General features: G+C 48.1%; 1 protein-coding gene across 1 annotated transcript; it reads left to right on the forward strand.

Annotated features, from left to right (window-relative positions):
• The first annotated feature begins 1,592 nt into the window (after positions 1-1,592).
• Positions 1,593-3,616, forward strand: LOC125548959 (cysteine proteinase EP-B 2-like). Its single transcript, XM_048712469.1, has one exon. The coding sequence runs from the start codon at positions 2,289-2,291 to the stop codon at positions 3,420-3,422; it is 1,134 nt and encodes a 377-aa protein (XP_048568426.1). The 5' UTR covers positions 1,593-2,288; the 3' UTR covers positions 3,423-3,616.
• Positions 3,617-22,499: the final 18,883 nt, after the last annotated feature.

Genomic DNA, 22,499 nt, shown 5'->3' on the forward strand with positions numbered 1-22,499 from the left:
GGTCGAAGGCGGTTTCAGATCTAGTTGTTTGCATGGACCCCAAAGGACTTATTTGTAATATGTTTCTATTTGGGGTTCTTGAACAAATTGGACACGGTCTTTATGATAGTTTTCACATGTATATACAAGTATACTCCCTTCGTTCCTAAATACAAATCTTTTTAAAGATTTCGATATGAACTACATACGATGATATAAGTCTTTTTATAGATTTCAATATGTGAAACGAACCGAGTGATACTTCGTTTATTAGTAATTACTAATAAAAAAACCCGTGCGTTGCAACGGGAAAGAAAATAACACACGTTCTTAACCCAATAACCACGACTCAAGACCTTAATAGGCCCGCGTCTTTTAGTTTCACATGACATCACATTTGTATTTCCTCTATACTCACACACTCGCTCGAAAAAAAAGCCCGTGCATTGCAACGGGAAAGAAAATAACACACACTCTTAACCCAATAACCATGACTCAAGACATTAATAGGCCCATGTCTTTTAGTTTCACATGGCATCACATTTGTGTTGCCGACAGTGACCTCTGTGCTCACAGAATGAAAACACGTTTGAATGTGGTTAGTCTTAATGTCTCTCTCTTTTGCGCGTGCGCACGTGCGCACACTCGCTTGGAATAAGATAAAAAGTATGTTGTTTTTTTCCCGCAAGGTTTTTCATAGTTGTGTATGCATGGTTCTCGATGTTTTTTCTCTCACTCTGGTTTTAATAGATGTTTATTTGCAATTTGAATCACCGACGGTACAAAAAAACAGACCGTACACTATATATTAAGTTTGCACCAAAAATTATATTTTAGCAATATTTAACAGCTAAAAATAACTTCATATTCAGATTCTACATATTTTTCTAATCAAGTTTCATATATAACATGTTAAAATTTAAGTTACGGTTTAAAAGATATGAATAATCTTATTTTACATAAATTGTAGATTGATTAACCGAAATGTCTAGAGGTTTTCTGTTAAAACTAAAAAAAACATTTCGGTTGACTTAAATATGGACGGCGGGTTGATTGTCTAAAACGTCAGGGGTTTTCTGAGAAAATGAGAAAAAACGGTTCCATTATAACTTAAACGTGTACTGCGGGTTGATTTACAAAAAACTGAGGGATTTATTTGTAAAAATGGTGTGACGGACGACCCGAAACAATCCGCGCTTTATTAGTACTTCCTCTTTTCATCTATATAGGGCCTAATGCGTTTTTTAAGACCGCCTTTGACCATTGACAAGATTAATAGTACATGACATGCACAATGTGAAAATTATATCATTGAAAGCTCCTTTTACACACAGATTTAACAATGTGCTTTGTGTAAGTTGCATGTCATATATTATTGCTCTAATATTTGGTCAAAGTCAGCCTTAAAAAACGCACTAGGCTCTATATAAATGGAAGGAGGGAGTAGGTAAGATAAGATAAGATAAGATAAGATAAGAAATAGCGGTTCGGAGTAAAAAGAGAGCGGAAAACGTGTAGTACTAGACGGAGCAGCCTACCCACAGTCGTCCGCCTCTTGAGAGTGGGAACAGAGTGAACGCAAACAACCGCCGCGCCGCAGACTACCCCGACGAGCCGCCGGCCGGCCGACCGGTGTAGTTAATACAGTGGCGGAGCACCTCGGACTCCTCCACCGCCATCAATACCGTGCTTGATCCTCTCGACAGACTCAACGGCCACCCCAAGCACAACAGCCGTAGGGGTACGTACGTACTACGCGATGAAGCATTCACCAGTAACTGCATCTACCAGTTCTACGGCGTAGCATCCATGGAACTACACACCTACGATCAGCAGGCTATCACAGCCGGCGGTGATCAAGTGACCCAAACATACGAATGAATCATGCCTGCACCTGGCGATGAATCTGCCGGCCGTGAATCTTCGTCGCCTCCCAAATATCACCGCCGAACGCAACTTGGGAGCAAGCCGCAACCACCTCGAGCAGAGTCTGACACCGCTCCGCTCAGCTTTCTGTTACCGCCATTTAAAGTTTTAAACCTCCTCGTGTCTTTCCCGCCGCAAAGCAGATCGCCGGAGCAGCACCGTTCTGCCTCTAACTCCCTGCTTGCTTGCATGCAAAGCTTCTCCACACTCCTCGGTGCTCGATCGGTCGGACGATCTCCACCTATAAATACGCCTCCTCCCTTCTCTTCCACCATCATCATCTCACACTCGAAGCTAACTAGCCCCCAAGCAGCTGCTAGGTCTGCAGTACAAAGGTAGCCACTACAGCTCGTGGTGTACCGGCGGTAGAGCAGAGCAGCACGATGGGGCAGCTCAGCAAGAAGCTTCTGGTGGCGTCCATGGTGGTGGCGGTGCTGGCCGTGGCAGCAGTGGAGCTGTGCGGCGCCATCCCGCTCGAGGACAATGACCTGGAGTCGGAGGAAGCGCTGTGGGACCTGTACGAGCGGTGGCAGACCGCGCACCGCGTGCCCCGCCACCACGCTGAGAAGCACCGCCGCTTCGGCACCTTCAAGTCCAACGTCCACTTCATCCACTCCCACAACAAGCGCGGCGACCGCCCCTACCGCCTCCGCCTCAACCGCTTCGGCGACATGAGCCAGGCCGAGTTCCGCGCCACCTTCGCCGGCTCCCGCGTCAGCGACCGCCGCCGCGACGGCCCCGCCACGCCACCGTCGGTCCCGGGGTTCATGTACGCCGCCGTGAACGTGTCGGACCTGCCGCGGTCCGTGGACTGGCGCCAGAAGGGCGCGGTGACCGGCGTCAAGAACCAGGGCAAGTGCGGCAGCTGCTGGGCTTTCTCCACCGTGGTGTCCGTGGAAGGCATCAACGCCATCCGAACCGGGAAGCTGGTGTCGCTGTCGGAGCAGGAGCTCATCGACTGCGACACGGCGGACAACGACGGGTGCGAGGGCGGGCTCATGGACAACGCCTTTGAGTACATCAAGAAAAACGGCGGGCTCACCACCGAGGCCGCCTACCCGTACCGAGCTGCCAACGGCACCTGCAAAGCCGCGAAGGTGGCCAAGAGCTCCCCCATGGTGGTGCACATCGACGGACACCAGGACGTGCCGGCCAACAGCGAGGAGGCGCTGGCCAAGGCCGTCGCGAACCAGCCCGTGTCCGTGGGCATCGATGCCAGCGGGAAGGCGTTCATGTTCTACTCCGAGGGGGTGTTCACCGGTGAGTGTGGAACAGAGCTGGACCACGGCGTCGCGGTGGTCGGGTACGGCGTGGCGGAGGACGGCAAGGCGTACTGGACGGTGAAGAACTCGTGGGGCCCGTCGTGGGGGGAGAAGGGGTACATCAGGGTGGAGAAGGATTCCGGTGCCGAAGGCGGGCTCTGCGGCATCGCCATGGAGGCATCCTACGCCGTCAAGACGGACAGCAAACCCAAGCCCACGCCCAGGCGCGCGCTCGGCGCCTGGGAGTCTCAGTGATCGACCCAATCTCTATGCGTGTCTGAATTATTTCTACTATATTCCTAGTTAAATTAGGGTGAAAATAAATTACAGCTGAATCAAGTGCTTCTCCGTCCACACGCAAGAATTAGGTGTGTAGCGTGGGACCAGGACGATCGACATAATTTGTTTGGATTTATACGAATGTAATGTAAAATGTAATAATGCATGCAATGTACCGGTAATGTTTGTAAGTGTAACACCCACGATGCGGCTATATCTCCTACGTGTCGGAGCACGACTTAAAGGCATAACCGCATTGTAGGCATGTCGCAAGAGGGGTAATCTTTACACATCCCATGTACTGAATAAGATAAAGATAAAGAGTTGGTTTACAATCGCCACTTCACACAATACAAGAATATAACATTAGATCATCCAGAATACAATCAAGGTCCAACTACGGAACCAAAATAAAGACAACCCCTAATGCAATAGATCCCCGATCGCCCCAACTGGGCTCCACTACTGATCAACTGGAAACGAAACAACACCACGAACACGAACTTCATCGAGCTCTCACTTGAGCTCAGCTGCGACATCTGCACTGGTATTATCAGCACCTGCAACTGGTTTTGGAAGTAATATGTGAGTCACGGGGACTCAACAATCTCACACCCTCGCGATCAAGACTATTTAAGCTTATGGGTAGGAAAAGGTAGTGAGGTGGAGCTGCAGCACGCACTAGCATATATGGTGGTTAACATACGCGAATGAGAGCGAGAAGAGAAGGCAAAGTACGGTCGAGAAGCTACAAAGATCAAGAAGTGATCCTAGAACTACTTACGTTCAAGCATAACACCAAAACCGTGTTCACTTCCCGGACTCCGCCGAAAAGAGATCATCACGGCTACACACGCGGTTGATGCATTTTAATTAAGTCAAGTGTCAAGCTCTCTACAACCGGACATTAATAAATTCCCATCTGCCCATAACTGCGGGCACGGTTTTTGAAAGTTCAAATCCCTGCAGGGGTGTCTCAACTTAGCCCATCACAAGCTCTCACGGTCAAAGAAGGATATTCCTTCTAGCGGGAAGACCCGATCAGACTCGGAATCCCGGTTACAAGACATTTCGGCAAAGGTAAAACAGGACCAGCAAAGCCGCCCGGATGTGCCGACAAATCCCGATAGGAGTTGCACATATCTCGTTCTCATGGCACATCGGATGAGCCAGACGTCGGGTTGGCATAGACCCTGGTTGCCCAAGGGGCGCCGGACATCGCTCAGGTTGGACCAACACTTAGAGAAGTACTGGCCCGGGGGGGGGGGGTTAAAATAAAGATGACTCTCGAGCTCCGGAAACCCAAGGGAAAAAGGCTAGGTTGTTAGTGCAAATGTAAAACCAAGGTTGGGCCTTGCTGGAGGAGTTTTATTCAAGGCGAACTGTCAAGGGGTTCCCATTATAACCCAACCGCGTAAGGAACGCAAAATCAAGGAACATAACACCAGTATGACGGAAACTAGTGCGGCAAGAGTGGAACAAAACACCAGGCATAAGGCCGAGCCTTCCACCCTTTACCAAGTATGTAGATGCATTAATTAAATAAGAGATATTGTGATATCCCAACAAAAATCATGTTCCAACATGGAACAAACTTCATCTTCACCTGCAACTATCAACGCTATAAGAGGAGCTGAGCAAAAGTGGTAACATAGTCAAACAACGGTTTACTAGGACAAGGTGGGTTAGAGGTTTGACATGGCAATATGGGAGGCATGATATAGCAAGTGGTAGGTATCGCAGCATAGCAATAGAGCGAACAACTAGCAAGCAAAGATAAAAGTGATTTCGAAGGTATGGTCATCTTTCCTGAGATCCCGCAAGGAAGAAGAACGAGTACATGAAGAAGACAAACGGACATAGTCGAACGAATCCTCACCACACGACGTTATCAGAACCAACCCGAAGAAGCACACCAGAAAGAAGCAAACAACATAGTAAACAACCACCACATAGACATGGCATGATGCACAAACAATTATGATGCATGTCCGGTTTAATGAAGCATGTCATGGCAAAGTGCACAAACAACACTACAAGTTCAGTGGAGCTCAATATGCAACGAGTTGCATATTGACGGAATACCACATGCCTTATTTAGTTCTCTCTCGTTTATGTACTCAACAATATTAAATGTTGTTTAGCATGGCAAGGGGTGAAGCAAAGTTAAACTAACTATCTAGTCAAGTTTAAATGAGGCCGGAAACAACGAACAACAATTCCGGAAAATCCTCATATGCATATTTTTGGATTAGGTACTATTCTGCCCTAAACATAATTTTAGAGTTATTAAACATGCAAAACAAGTACACCATGTTAAACTAGGCATTTTTTCTACCCCATTTACATATAAAGTTTATTAAAAACCAAGCCACGATTATTTAGTTATGAATAAAATCATTTTAGCATGGCAATAGGCAAACTAAAACAAACAACAAGTTTAAACATTTTTAACATGCATGAAAGTTGCATATTATGAAACTAGACAAAATTCTAAGCAAGTTACATATATAAAATATTTTAATATGATGCACGGTTGATGAGTTTTTATATGCATGAAGTGCAAGGGTTTTTCTGAAAATCTGTAAAACCCTGGTAATTAGCAAATTCGTAGAACCAAAAAAAACATCCACTGGGCTGAAACTTGCTGGCCCAACAGGAATAGGGGATCTGGAGGGGTCTGCTCACATCAGGCCTAGCAGGCCGAAACTGAAGCTGGGCCAGAGAGGAGGCGCACTGGGCCGACGGGGAAACATCACAGGCTGACCCGATCTGACCGATGCGGTCAACGCGGTTGCTGCAGCGCTCATCGTCTCGTTCCTGAAGCGGGGACTGAGCGATGCAGGGGAGCTGGCGCGGTCAACGCCGAAGAAATAGGAGCCTTGGCGCGACCGCGACGTAGAGGACGCAGCGGCGGATGGAGCTTCAACGGGCAGGCGAGGTGGAGGCCGCTGGGAGCGGAGCAGAATGGCGCGGCGCGAGACTTGGCAAGGCGGCGACCTGCGGGGCTTCAGCCGAGGGTGGAGCTACTCCCGCGAGGCACAAGGAGGAGAAGCAGAGGAGGCCGCGGGCTCCTGGAGGTCTTGGACGTGCTTGGGGACTCCTTCCTCGAGATGCTGCCTGGGCACGGGTGGCTACATGCTCGAGCACGGGGAAGCAGGGAGGCAGGGTCTAGACGACGGGAACGGCGCAGAGGAGGTCACTGGCGGCGGGGGCTCCTCCTGTTGACGAACCAAGACAGAGGGAGTGACGTGAGAGCGAGAGAGAGAAAGAGAGGAAAACGCGGGGAAGGAGGACGAGAAGGGCGACGAAGCTCCGGCCTAGTTGCAGCGGTGGTCGATGGGCGTGCTGAAGCGGTGGATCGAGCCGGTGCTCGGGCGGACAGGGTCTCAGGTGGTCGCGGTGGTCACCAAGGTCGATGGCTCACCGGTGAGTCGAGGCGGGGTTGAGGGCGATGAGGAGACACTACAAAAAAAAGACACATCCGTGACATTTTGGGCCGAACAATTTTTTTTTCTGTCATACATATGACACTTCTATGACGATAATTGTGACAAAACCCGGTATCATCATAGATGTGGTGGGCTCCTACTTCTATGACAAAAAATCATGACAGAAAATGGGCTTTTTGTCCTGGGCGGGCCGGAGACGCAGCTGCATGACATTCTTTGGGCCGTCCATGATGGAAAAAACAGTGGTAGAAGCGAGGGCGAGGAAAATTTCGGGGAGTTCCCGGTTACGGTGGGAGGTCGGGGGCCGAGCGATGCGCGTTTCTCTCGTACACGTACGCGCGTGTGTGCGAGGCGTTGGCTCTAACTGAACCCGAGCGAGGCGTTGGGCTCTAACTGAACCCGAGCGATTGCACTGCAGACTACGCGTTACTGAACCCGAGCGATTGATCGATGGCTGTTAACTGAACCCGATCGAGCGATTCCTTCGCTACTGCTGCTAACTGAAGCCGATCGATACTGCCTCTGGATGAACATTGAGCATTGCGGGGGGGGGGGGGGGGGGGGGGGAAGGATGAACAGTTCCCGGTGGGGGTGGATGAACAGGACCCCGTGGTGTTGCCTCTGGATGAACAGGACCCCAATCGATCGAGCCGGTTGGGGCTGGATGAACAGGACCCTATGGTGGGCTAGATGAACAGGACCACCCCATGGAGGGAAGGATGAACAGTAGATGGTGGAGGGCAGGATGAACAGTAGCCCGTGGAGGGGTGGTTGAACAGGAGCCCATGGAGAGGGCTGGTTGAACAGTAGCCGGTGGAGTAGCGCGCGGTGGAGGCTGGATGAACAGGAGGCCGTGGATGAACAGTCGTAGGTGGAGGCTGGAGGAGGTCGACGGTGGATGAACAGTAGCTCGTGGAGGTTGGAGGGGGTCGACGGTGAAGATGAACAGTATCCCGTGGAGTCCCGTTTTGCGGTATGCCACACCCCTCCCGATGAACAGGACCCCCGTTTCGACCGTAGCGCTCCAACACAAGTCCGTTTTCTCCTTTTTGCGGTACGCCACACCCCTCCCGATGAATAGGACCCCCGTTTCGACCGTAGGAGGTCCATTTCCTTCGTTTTGCGGTACGCCAGACCCCTCCCGATCAACAGGATCCCGTTTCGAACGTGGCCGGTCGAACACAAGGCCGTTTCCTCCGTTCTGCGGTACGCCAGGCCTCGTTTCCATCGCCTGTTCCGTCCGAGCCCTCCCGATGAACACGACGCATTCCGTTGCCTCCCCATGAACACGACGCATTCCGTTGCCTCCCCATGCACACGACGCATTCCGTTGCCTCCCCATGAACACGACGACAACGCTGTTTCTCCGTTTCGACCCAGCCATGTACACGAGCCCTCGCCGTACGTATGCGCGAGTAGGCGTTCGAGACCCCGCCCGTATGTACACATACGTGGCCGTATTTTCTTTCTTGCACCATGACCGCTGTACGTACGTGTACATGCTACGTGCGCGCCTCTACTACGACACGTGCGCACCTCTACATCGATCAGTATATATGTACGTACACGTTCGCGATCAGAATGACAACGCTACGTACGCTTCGACCAGGTAGGTCCCGACTATCAGGCACTTCCTTGCGTGCGAAGATGTAGCTGGTGGGTCCCAGCAGTCAGGGGGGCAAATCATTTTGTTTTTTTGCCCGGACGCACTTCCTTGCATGCAAAGGTGTAGCTGGTGGGTCCCAGCAGTCAGGGGGGAAACGTTTTTTTCGCGAAATATGGTGGCCCGTCCGGTGGGTCCCCGCTGTCAGGTGGAAGAATAATTATTTTGCACGTAATAAGGAGGCACTTCCTTGCTGTGGCCGTGGACCCAGCTGTCAGCCTCTCCACGTACAGTCCACGTCCGATGGAAGTCGTTCCTTAACCACGTTGACCACGCCGCGCCGAGAGCACCAGGGCGGTGGATGACGGCGAGGCCTAGGAAGGGGACGAAAGGGAGCCAGGGAAGACGCGGCAGTGGAAGCCCGCGCGGAGAGGAGTACGAGGGTTCACTGGTTCGGCTGCAGTGTGAGGCTGCCGTCGCCACAGGGCCTGGCCAGCGGTGGGAATAGTAGGGGGCGGTGAGGCCTCCGCGACAGCACAACCGGCCACGGGAGGCAGGAGCATGCAGCACGACCGGCGCTGCTTTGGGCGGCTGGAGCAAGAAGACCAGAGGTTGAAAAAGCACTACGGCCGTTGGATGGACATCGTACGGTCACTGGAGCTAGAACCATTCATATTGACTAAAGTTGACAAAGGCCCCCGTCCTAGTCAACTTAGTAGGCCCACAAGTCAGCCTCCCACCATGGTGGGTCCCAGCTAGCAGGGAGAGTATTCGTTTTTTTGTGCGTAATAAGGAGGCACTTCCAGTGGGTCCGAGCTGACAGCGGGGGGAACGTTTTTTTCGCGAAATACGCTGGCCCGTCCGGTGGGTCCGAGCAGTAAGGGGGAAAACGTTTTTTTCGCGAAATAAGGTGGCCCGTCCGGTGGGTCCCTGCTGTAAGGTGGAGGAATAATTATTTTGCGCGTAATAAGGAGGCACTTCCTTGCGGCCGCCTGGACCCAGCTGTCAGCCTCTCCACGTACAGTACTCTTCCGATGAAAGTCGGTCGTTGACCACGTTGACCACGCCGCGCCGAGAGTACCAGGGCGGTGGTCTGGACGACAGCGAGGCCTAGGAAGGGGACGACGCGGAGCCGGGGAAGACGCAGCAGTGGAAGCCCGCGCGGAGAGGAGTACGAGGATTCACTGGTTCGGTTGCGGTGTGAGGCCGCCGTCGCCGCAGAATAATAGGGGGTGTGGGTGAGTGGAGGGATGGCATGGCCAGCGATGGGAGTAGTATGGGGGCGGTGAGGCCTCCGCGGCAGCACAGCCGGCCACGGGAGGCAGGAGCAGGCGGCACGACCGGCGCTGCTTTGGGCGGCTGTACCAAGAAGACCAGAGGTTGAAGAAGCACTACGGCCGTTGGATGGACATCGTACGGTCACTGAAGCTAGAAACGTTTATTATTGACTAAGTTGACAAAGCCCTTGGTATGCTCCAACTTAGTAGGCCCACAGGTCAGCCTCTGAAATGGTGCATCCCAGATGTCAGGGGGAGGAATCATTTTTTGGGCGGCCGAAGCTAAGAATATCCAAGATTGAAGAAGAAGCACGACATCCGTTGGATAGACATTCAACGGCCACTGCTGCTAGAACCGTGTGTTGATTATAATAAGTTGGCAAAGCCTTGCATACGCGTCAATTTATTTATTTAGGGGACGCGTCACTTAATAGGCCCACAAGTGTGTGGCAGAGAACTTATAGCCCATTTGCGTTTTGTAAGAATGTACAGCCCATTTTGAAATTCTAATGGAATTTACAACAACCCATTTATAGTTTGTTAAAAGTACAACCCATTTTCTAGCTAGGACAATGATTAATAATTTCAATCAACCGTTGAAGACAAAATTCAATAAAATTTCCCATATTTTGATGGGTTCCAAAATATTTTTATCCCGAAATTTCTAGTCAGATTAAATATAGATTTGTATTACGTAAAAATCTAATGAAACATTGCGCGCGTAATAATGAAAATTTAAGATTTTCAAAATCTATAAATAATATTTTATAAACTAATTTCATGTTTGGTGCATTTTTTTATAGTTACTGCCCAGTTTTTATAATTACATCTCATTTATTATTTTTAAGTCATTTTCCTGTTAAGCCTAATGCATCCCTCCTAGGAAAGATTTGCAGCCCAGCGGGGCGGAGAATAACAAGTTGACCTTGTCTGGGTATTCCTTGAAAAGACGTATAGCTGGGCTAGCCATTTTCATCTTGAAAAAATTAGTATCTGGGCTGGATATTTGGCCTGGGCTAGACGGGCCACAGCCCGCCCAGTTAATACCATGCTCTCCTATGAACAACAACGAAATCATCGCCAAGAAAAACTCTGGAGTGCTCACGCCTCAAAAACACAAATACTGCTCGAGCTGCTTGGTCCCAGCTGTCGGCCACACCTCACGCTTCAAAAACACAAACACAAATACTTATTACTATACATTCACGTCGATCCATTAGGGCTATTTTCGTTCAATGGAAAAACATCGATCCACTGGTTGTTACCATCACTCTAAATTTCTACATGCTCTCCTTACATAATCTCACCATATTTTTTTCGTATGCATGTCAGATATTGTACACAGTCATGCTGAACATGTAGAGAAAAGGAGAAGAGTTTTGCGTGGCAATACAATGTCATGCAAACATCGCTCCATGGTGGGTTCAATGGCAAACCCTCCCCACCCCTCTCCAGATTGTAATCCAGAGGAAGATATCTGTTCTGAGGCGGATTCGGACGCCGCTGACCACTCCTATTTACCCTCCAAGGTGTTTGCTCTACCTTGGCATGATGATGTTAGTCATATCATGCATATGTTGCCTTGCAGTGCCTACTTTTGACATCATATATGTCATCTGCTTAGTTTAGACATGTTCTGTAATGCCACCTGTTTAGTTTCTATATCATATATGGGAATTATGCAGTCTCATGTCTTTTAGCCAGCCATAATATATGCGAAATGTGCAATGCCATCCTGTTTAACCAGGCATCATATATTTGAATGATATCTTGCCCATCCTTTTCTTCATTACATTTCCATTTGTCGACAATGTTTGTACATTAAACTACTCTTCCTGTGAATCAGCCATTTGGGTGGGAGATGGAAAAATTTGGAGTGAAAACAAGGCCTTCAGAGCAGACAGTGCTACTTGTCGAAGCAGATCTCTTGTTGGGTCCCGATAACTCCTCAGAGATGGATTCAGAGACAGATGACCAGTCCTATTCCCCCACTGAGGTGTATGCTCTAACTTGGCACGGTTATACTGCTCATATCATGCATACGGTGTCTTGCATTGTATAGTTTAGACATCATATACACAATATTCAACACCAAGTTCTTAGTTCAGGCATCATATCGAATGCCCTCTGTTTAGCATATAAATCACATATGTGAATTAAATGATGCGATCCTGATTACTTAGATAACATGTAGGTGAATTATGTCATGCGATCCTGTTTAGTTATTCCTCATATCTTTGAATTATGTTATGCTATGCTATCCAGTTTAGATAGACATCATATATGTGAAATTATGTCATGCTATCCGTTTTAGTTAAACAATATACATGTCAACTATTTCATGCCCTCTTTTTTCCACACTATCTATTGCATCTGTCTCTCATACAATGTCTGTACATTCAACTATGTTTCCTGTTTATCAGCCATTTGAATTGGAGCGGGTGATGCCAGTATCTAGCGGACTAAAAACACGGTCTTCAAATAAAACACTGCTACCTCTTGGTGGAGATAGCATCCCGGTTGTACATGCACAAGAACCAGCCCTACCACACATAACCCAAACTCTCGCAGATTGTACCCCTACTACGATGGACAGAGAACCAGCTTCACCCAATCTAACCCCAACCCCAGCTGATAGTAACCCAGTTCCTGTTGACACAACACCATTTCCACCACAGAGCTCCCAAACAAGAGCAGTTAGTAAGGCAGCTCCAGTGCCCATAGGGCCAGTACTATCACAGCGAACCCCAACTCCACCAGTTAGTACGCCTATTCCTGTGGAGGAAGCACAACCAGCTAGTCATAGTTTAGCATCTATCGCATTTGATGTTGTTAAATCGTATGTGCGTGTCTTCCCATGTTGGAAATATTATACTGAAGATGAAGGAAAATGCCAGTTGCAGGTGTTTGTCCCGGAGTTATGTGTAAGTAATGTTATTCATGGCAATTACTTTGCTTCGTCCATACATCCTACCTCCATGATGGTTATAATACAACAAATTTTCCCATTTTTCTCTATAGAGAAGGACCGATTTGGAAACTCAGGATGAGGTAACCTGTGCTAATACCTCTGCTATCTTCAAGAATGTTTGGTGGGAGTATCGGAATTACCTGAAGAAAACGTACTTCACCGGCAAAGAAACTCATCAAATTCCCTTACATTCTTCTGAGACACATTTACTGGACGATGACTGTGAAAGCCTTGTTCTGTACTGGTCCCAAACCAAGAATGTGGTAAGGTCTATGAGCTCATTTTCTATTTTTAAGTATTATATTCTTGCGTCTTACTATACTCTGTTCATGTAGAACAAGTGCCTAAACCTGAAGAACAACTGTTCTAATTTAAGATTCCATTGCTACCATAGGACATAGATATATGTTTGTTTGATGCTTTTATTATGTACTAGTACTTGGCAATAGAAGACTTGGTAGTTTAATCCTGTCCACCTTACTAATGAACTGGTTCACCGAAATGAGTTTCATATACTCTGGCCATATCACATCACAAAACACTTGCTGCAAAAACAAGTTAGACGTCCTCTAATTGTTGTTGCAAGTTTTTACGTGGCTGCTATAGGTTTCTAGCAAGAACGTTTCTTACCTACGCCAAAACCACAACGTGAACTGCCAATTTCTATTTACCCTTCATAAGGACCCTGTTCATCGAGTCCGATCCAACTAAAGTGGGAGAGACAGATACCCGCCAGCCACCTTATGCAACTAGTGCATGTCAATCGGTGGAACCAGTCTCACGTAAGCGTACGTGTAAGGTCGGTCCGGGCCGCTTCATCCCACGATGCCGCCGAATCAAGACAAGACTAGTAACGGTAAGCAAATTGACCATTTCGACGCCCACAACTGCTTTGTGTTCTACTCGTGCATAGTAACTACGCATAGACCTAGCTCATGATACCACTATTGGGGAACGTAGCAGAATTTTAAAATTTTCTATGCATCACCAAGATCTATCTATGGAGTCATCTAGCAACGAGGGAGAGAGGAGTGCATCTACATACCCTTGTAGATCACGAGCGGAAGCGTTCAACAGAACGGGGTTGATGGAGTCGTACTCGTCGTGATCCAAATCACCGAAGATCCTAGCGCCGAACGGACGGCACCTCCGCGTTCAACACACGTACGGAGCGAGGACGTCTCCCGCGCCTTGATCTAGCAAGGAGGAGGGAGAGGTTGAGGAAGAGAGCTCCAACAGCAGCACGACGGCGTGGTGGTGGTGAAGCTGCAGTACTCCGGCAGGGCTTCGCCAAGCTCTTACGGAGGAGGAGAGGTGTAGGGGAGGGGAGGGGCTGCGCCTTGGATGTTGTATGCAGCCATCCCCTTGCCCCTCTATTTATAGGGGAAGGAGGAAGGGGGCCGGCCGCCTCTAGATGAGATCTAGAGCGGGGGGGGGGGGGGGGCCAAGGGGGGGGGGGCTTGCCCCCCAAGCAAGGGGGGCGCCCCCTTTAGGGTTTCCCCCCAACCCTAGGCGCATGGGACCAAGGGGGGGATGCGGCCAGCCCATGTAGGGCTGGTTCCCCTTTCCTCTACAGCCCATTAGGCCCTCTGAGAGAGGTGGCCCCTCTCGATGGACCCCCGGAACCCCTCCGGTGGCCCCGGTACAATACCGATATGCCCCCGAACCTTTCCGGTGACCGTATGACAACCTCCTACATATAAATCTTCACCTCCGGACCATTTCGGAACTCCTCGTGACGTCCGGGATCTCATCCGGGACTCTGAACAACATTCGGTAATCACATACAAGTCTTCCTAACAACCCTAGCGTCACCGAACCTTAAGTGTGTAGACCCTACGGGTTCGGGAGACATGCAGACATGGCCGAGACGACTCTCCGGTCAATAACCAACAGCGGGATCTGGATACCCATGTTGGCTCCCACATGCTCCACGATGATCTCATCGGATGAACCACGATGTCGAGGATTCAATCAATCCGTATACAATTCCCTTTGTCAATCGGTACGTTACTTGCCCGAGACTCGATCGTCGGTATCCCAATACCTTGTTCAGTCTCGTTACCGGCAAGTCACTTTACTCGTACTGTAATGCATGATCCTGTGATCAACCACTTGACCACATTGAGCTCATTATGATGATGCATTACCGAGTGGGCCCAGAGATACCTCTCCGTCATACAGAGTGACAAATCCCAGTCTCGATTCATGCCAACCCAACAGACACTTTCGGAGATACCTGTAATGAACCTTTATAGTCACCCAGTTACGTTGTGACGTTTGGCACACCCAAGGCACTCCTACGGTATCCGGGAGTTGCACAATCCCATGGTCTAAGGAAATGATACTTGACATTCAGAAAAGCTACAGCAAACGAACTACACGATCTTTGAGCTATGCTTAGGATTGGGTCTTGTCCATCACATCATTCTCCTAATGATGTGATCCCGTTATCAATGACATCCAATGTCCATAGTCAGGAAACCATGACTATCTTTTGATCAACGAGCTAGTCAACTAGAGGCTCACTAGGGACGTGTTGTGGTCTATGTATTCACACATGTATTACGATTTCCGGATAACACAATTATAGCATGAACAATAGACAATTATCATGAACAAAGAAATATAATAATAACCATTTTATTATTGCCTCTAGAGCATATTTCCAACAGTCTCCCACTTGCACTAGAGTCAATATTCTAGTTACATTGTGATGAATCGAACACCCATGCAGTTCTGGTGTTGATCATGTTTTGCTCTAGGGAGAGGTTTAGTCAACGGATCTGCTACATTCAGGTCCATATGTACTTTACAAATCTCTATGTCTCCATTTTGAACACTTTCACGAATGGAGTTGAAGCGACGCTTGATATGCCTGGTCTTCCTGTGAAACCTGGGCTCCTTGGCAAGGGCAATAGCTCCAGTGTTGTCACCGAAGAGAGTCATCGGGCCCGACGCATTGGGTATGACTCCTAGGTCGGTAATGAACTCCTTCACCCAGACTGCTTCTTGTGCTGCCTCCGAGGCTGCCATGTACTCCGCTTCACATGTAGATCCAGCCACAACGCTTTGCTTGCAACTGCACCAGCTTACTGCCCCACCATTCAAAATATACACGTATCCGGTTTGTGACCTAGAGTCATCCAGATCTGTGTCGAAGCTAGCATCGACGTAACCCTTTACGACGAGCTCTTCGTCACCTCCATAAACGAGAAACATTTCCTTAGTCCTTTTCAGGTACTTCAGGATATTCTTGACCGCTGTCCAGTGTTCCATGCCGGGATTACTTTGGTACCTTCCTACCAAACTTACGGCAAGGTTTACATCAAGTCTGGTACACAGCATAGCATACATGATAGACCCTATGGCCGAGGCATAGGGGACGACACTCATCTTTTCTCTATCTTCTGCCGTGGTCGGGCATTGAGCCGTGCTCAATCTCGTACCTTGCAATACAGGCAAGAACCCCTTCTTTGACCGATCCATTTTGAACTTCTTCAATATCTTGTCAAGGTACGTACTCTGTGAAAGACCAATGAGGCGTCTCGATCTATCTCTATAGATCTTGATGCCTAATATATAAGCAGCTTCTCCAAGGTCCTTCATTGAAAAACACTTGTTCAAGTAGGCCTTTATGCTTTCCAAGAATTCTATATCATTTCCCATCAACAGTATGTCATCCACATACAATATGAGAAATGCTACAGAGCTCCCACTCACTTTCTTGTAAATGCAGGCTTCTCCATAAGTCTGCATAAACCCAAACGCTTTGATCATCTCATCAAAGCGAATGTTCCAACTCCGAGATGCTTGCACCAGCCCATAAATCGAGCGTTGGAGCTTGCACACCTTGTCAGCATTCTTAGGATCGACAAAACCTTCCGGCTGCATCATATACAATTCTTCCTTAAGGAAACCATTAAGGAATGCCGTTTTGACGTCCATTTGCCATATCTCATAATCATAGAATGCGGCAATTGCTAACATGATTCGGACGGACTTAAGCTTCGCTACAAGTGAGAAAGTCTCATCGTAGTCAACCCCTTGAACTTGTTGATAACCCTTAGCGACAAGCCGAGCTTTATAGATGGTCACCTTACCATCCGTGTCTGTCTTCTTCTTAAAGATCCATTTATTTTCTATGGCTCGCCGATCAACGGGCAAGTCAGTCAAAGTCCATACTTCGTTTTCATACATGGATCCTATCTCGGATTTCATGGCTTCCAGCCATTTGTCGGAATCCGGGCCCGCCATCGCTTCTTCATAGTTCGAAGGTTCACCGTTGTCTAACAACATGATTTCCAAGACAGGGTTGCCGTACCACTCTGGTGCGGAACGTGTCCTTGTGGACCTACGAAGTTCAGTAGCAACTTGATCTGAAGTTTCATCATCATCATCATCAACTTCCTCTCTAGTCGGTGCAGGCACCTCAGGAACATTTTCTTGAGCTGCGCCACTTACCGGTTCAAGAGGCAATACTTCATCAAGTTCTACTTTCCTCCCACTTATTTCTTTCGAGAGAAACTCTTTCTCTAGAAAGGACCCATTCTTGGCAACAAAGATCTTGCCTTCGGATCTGAGGTAGAAGGTATACCCAATAGTTTCTTTAGGGTATCCTATGAAGATGCATTTTTCCGACTTGGGTTCGAGCTTTTCAGGTTGAAGTTTCTTGACATAAGCATCGCATCCCCAAACTTTTAGAAACGACAGCTTAGGTTTCTTCCCAAACCATAATTCATACGGTGTCGTCTCAACGGATTTCGACGGAGCCCTATTTAAAGTGAATGCGGCAGTCTCTAAAGGATAGCCCCAAAATGACAGCGGTAAATCGGTAAGAGACATCATAGATCGCACCATATCTAATAGAGTGCGATTACGATGTTCGGATACACCATTACGCTGAGGTGTTCCAGGCGGCGTGAGTTGTGAAACTATTCCACATTTTCTGAAGTGTGTGCCAAATTCGTGACTCAAGTATTCTCCCCTACGATCTAATCGCAAGAACTTGATTTTCCTGTCACGTTGATTCTCAACCTCACTCTGAAATTCCTTGAACTTTTCAAAGGTTTCAGACTTGTGTTTCATTAAGTAGACATACCCATATCTACTCAAGTCATCAGTGAGGGTGAGAACATAACGATAGCCACCGCGAGCCTCAACACTCATTGGACCGCACACATCAGTATGTATGATTTCCAATAAGTTGGTTGCTCGCTCCATTGTTCCTGAGAACGGAGTCTTGGTCATTTTACCCATGAGGCATGGTTCGCACATGTCAAATGATTCGTAATCAAGAGACTCTAAAAGTCCATCTGCATGGATCTTCTTCATGCGTTTGACACCTATGTGACCAAGGCGGCAGTGCCACAAGTATGTGGGACTATCATTATCAACTTTACATCTTTTGGTATTCACACTATGAATATGTGTAGCATTACGCTCGAGATTCATTAAGAATAAACCATTCACCATCGGAGCATGACCATAAAACATATCTCTCATATAAATAGAACAACCATTATTCTCGGATTTAAATGAGTAGCCATCTCAAATTAAATGAGATCCTGATACAATGTTCATTCTCAAAGCTAGCACTAAATAACAATTATTGAGGTTTAAAACTAATCCCATAGGTAAATGTAGAGGTAGCGTGCCGACGGCGATCACATCGACCTTGGAACCATTCCCGACACACATCGTCACCTCGTCCTTTGCCAGTCTCCGCTTATTCCGCAACTCCTGCTTTGAGTTACAAATGTGAGCAACCGCACCGGTATCAAATACCCAGGAGCTACTACAAGTACTGGTAAGGTACACATCAATTACATGTATATCACATATACCTTTTGTGTTGCCGGCCTTCTTGTCCGCTAAGTATTTGGGGCAGTTCCGCTTCCAGTGACCACTTCCCTTGCAATAAAAACACTCAGTCTCGGGCTTGGGTCCATTCTTTGGCTTCTTCCCGGCAGCTTGCTTACCGGGCGCGGCAACTCCCTTGCCGTCCTTCTTGAAGTTCTTCTTACCCTTGCCTTTCTTAAACTTAGTGGTTTTATTCACCATCAACACTTGATGTTCCTTTTTGACTTCTACCTCTGCTGATTTCAGCATTGAATATACTTCAGGAATGGTCTTTTCCATCCCTTGCATATTGAAGTTCATCACAAAGCTCTTGTAGCTCGGTGGAAGCGACTGAAGGATTCTGTCAATGACCGCGTCATCCGGGAGATTAACTCCCAGCTGAGTCAAGCGGTTATGCAACCCACACATTTTGAGTATGTGCTCACTGACAGAACTATTTTCCTCCATCTTACAGCTGAAGAACTTGTCGGAGACTTCATATCTCTTGACCCGGGCATGAGCTTGAAAAACCATTTTCAGCTCTTCGAACATCTCATATGCTCCGTGTCTCTCAAAACGCTTTTGGAGCCCCGGTTCTAAGCTGTAAAGCATGCCGCACTGAACGAGGGAGTAATCATCAGCATGTGACTGCCAAGCGTTCATAACATCTTGGTTCTGTGGGACGGTTGCGTCACCTAGCGGTGCTTCTAGGACATAATCTTTCTTGGCAGCTATGAGGATGATCCTCAGGTTCCGGACCCAGTCCGTATAGTTGCTGCCATCGTCTTTCAGCTTGGTTTTCTCTAGGAACGCGTTGAAGTTGAGGACAACGTGGGCCATTTGATCTACAAGACATATTGTAAATATTTTAGACTAAGTTCATGATAATTAAGTTCATCTAATCAAATTATTCAATGAACTCCCACTCAGATAGACATCCCTCCAGTCATCTAAGTATAACATGATCCGAGTTAACTAGGTCGTGTCCGATCATCACGTGAGACGGACTAGTCAACATCGGTGAACATCTTCATGTTGATCGTATCTTCTATACGACTCATGCTCGACCTTTCGGTCTTCTGTGTTCCGAGGCCATGTCTGTACATGCTAGGCTCATCAAGTTAACCTAAGTGTATTGCGTGTGTAAATCTGGCTTACACCCGTTGTATTTGAACGTTAGAATCTATCACACCCGATCATCATGTGGTGCTTCGAAACAACAAACCTTCGCAACAGTGCACAGTTAGGGGGAACACTTTCTTGAAATTATTACGAGGGATCATCTTATTTAAGCTACCGTCGTTCTAAGCAAATAAGATGTAAAACATGATAAACATCACATGCAATCAAATAATGACATGATATGTCCAATATCATTTGCTCCTTTTGATCTCCATCTTCGGGCCTCCATGATCATCGTTGTCACCGGCATGACACCATGATCTCCATCATCATGATCTCCATCATCGTGTCTTCTTGAAGTTGTCTCGTCATCTATTACTTCTACTACTATGGCTAACGCTTTAGCAATAAAGTAAAGTAATTACATGACGTTTATGTTGACACGCAGGTCATAAATAAATAAAGACAACTCCTATGGCTCCTGCCAGTTGTCATACTCATCGACATGCAAGTCGTGATTCCTATTACAAGAACATGATCATCTCATACATCACATATATCATTCATCACATCCTCTGGCCATATCACATCACAAAACACTTGATGCAAAAACAAGTTAGACGTCCTCTAATTGTTGTTGCAAGTTTTTACGTGGCTGCTATAGGTTTCTAGCAAGAACGTTTCTTACCTACGCCAAAACCACAACGTGAATTGCCAATTTCTATTTACCCTTCATAAGGACCCTGTTCATCGAGTCCGATCCGACTAAAGTGGGAGAGACAGACACCCGCCAACCACCTTATGCAACTAGTGCATGTCAATCGGTGGAACCTGTCTCACGTAAGCGTACGTGTAAGGTCGGTCCGGGCCGCTTCATCCCATGATGCCGCCGAATCAAGACAAGACTAGTAACGGCAAGCAAATTGACAATTTCGACGCCCACAACTGCTTTGTGTTCTACTCGTTCATAGTAACTGCGCATAGACCTAGCTCATGATACCACCGTTGGGGAACGTAGCAGAATTTTAAAATTTTCTATGCATCACCAAGATCTATCTATGGGTCATCTAGCAACGAGGGAGAGAGGAATGCATCTACATACCCTTGTAGATCATGAGCGGAAGTGTTCAAGAGAATGGGGTTGATGGAGTCGTACTCGTCGTGATCCAAATCACCGAAGATCCTAGCGCCGAATGGACGGCACCTCCGCGTTCAACACACGTATGGAGCGAGGACGTCTCCCGCGCCTTGATCCAGAAAGGAGGAGGGAGAGGTTGAGGAAGAGGGCTCCAACAGCAGCACGACGGCATGGTGGTGGTGAAGCTGTAGTACTCCGGCAGGGCTTCGCCAAGCTCTTACGGAGGAGGAGAGGTGTAGGGGAGGGGAGGGGCTGCGCCTTGGATGTTGTATGCAGCCCTCCCCTTGCCCCTCTATTTATAGGGGAAGGAGGAAGGGGGCCGCCCCCCTCTAGATGAGATCTAGATGGGGGGGCAAGGGGAGGGGGCTTGCCCCCAAGCAAGGGGGGCGCCCCCTTTAGGGTTTCCCCCCCAACCCTAGGCGCATGGGCCCAAGGGGGGGGGATGCGGACAGCCCATCTAGGGCTGGTTCCCCTTTCCTCTACAGTCCATTAGGCCCTCCGAGAGAGGTGGCCCCTCCCGGTGGACCCCCGGAACCCCTCCGGTGGCCCCGGTACAATACCGATATGCCCCCGAACCTTTCCGGTGATCGTATGACAACTTCCTACATATAAATCTTCACCTCCGGACCATTCTAGAACTCCTCGTGACGTTCGGGATCTCATCTGGGACTCCGAACAACATTTGGTAATCACATACAAGTCTTCCTAACAACCCTAGCGTCACCGAACCTTAAGTGTGTAGACCCTACGGGTTCGGGAGACATGCATACATGGCCGAGACGACTCTCCGGTCAATAACCGACAGCGGGATCTGGATACCCATGTTGGCTCCCACATGCTCCACGATGATCTCATCGGATGAACCACGATGTCGAGGATTCAATCAATCCGTATACAATTCCCTTTGTCAATCGATACGTTACTTGCCCGAGACTCGATCGTCGGTATCCCAATACCTTGTTCAGTCTCGTTACCGGCAAGTCACTTTACTCGTACCGTAATGCATGATCCTGTGATCAACCACTTGATCACATTGAGCCCACTATGATGATGCATTACCGAGTGGGCCCAGAGATACCTCTCCGACATACGGAGTGACAAATCCCAGTCTCGATTCATGCCAACCCAACAGACACTTTCGGAGATACCTGTAATGAACCTTTATAGTCACCCAGTTACGTTGTGACGTTTGGCACACCCAAGGCACTCCTACGGTATCCGGGAGTTGCACAATCTCATGGTCTAAGGAAATGATACTTGACATTCAGAAAAGCTACAGCAAACGAACTACACGATCTTTGAGCTATGCTTAGGATTGGGTCTTGTCCATCACATCATTCTCCTAATGATGTGATCCCGTTATCAATGACATCCAATGTCCATAGTCAGGAAACCATGACTATCTTTTGATCAACGAGCTAGTCAACTAGAGGCTCACTAGGGACATGTTGTGGTCTATGTATTCACACATGTATTACGATTTCCGAATAACACAATTATAGCATGAACAATAGATACTTATCATGAACAAAGAAATATAATAATGACCATTTTATTATTGCCTCTAGGGCATATTTCCAACAGGTTTTCCCCCTTCCCTTGGCCCATGAAGCCCCCCAACACTTGCCGGGGCTCCCGAAACACCTTTC

Source organism: Triticum urartu, chromosome 3 (genome assembly GCF_003073215.2).
Source record: "Triticum urartu cultivar G1812 chromosome 3, Tu2.1, whole genome shotgun sequence".
Taxonomy (NCBI): domain Eukaryota; kingdom Viridiplantae; phylum Streptophyta; class Magnoliopsida; order Poales; family Poaceae; genus Triticum; species Triticum urartu.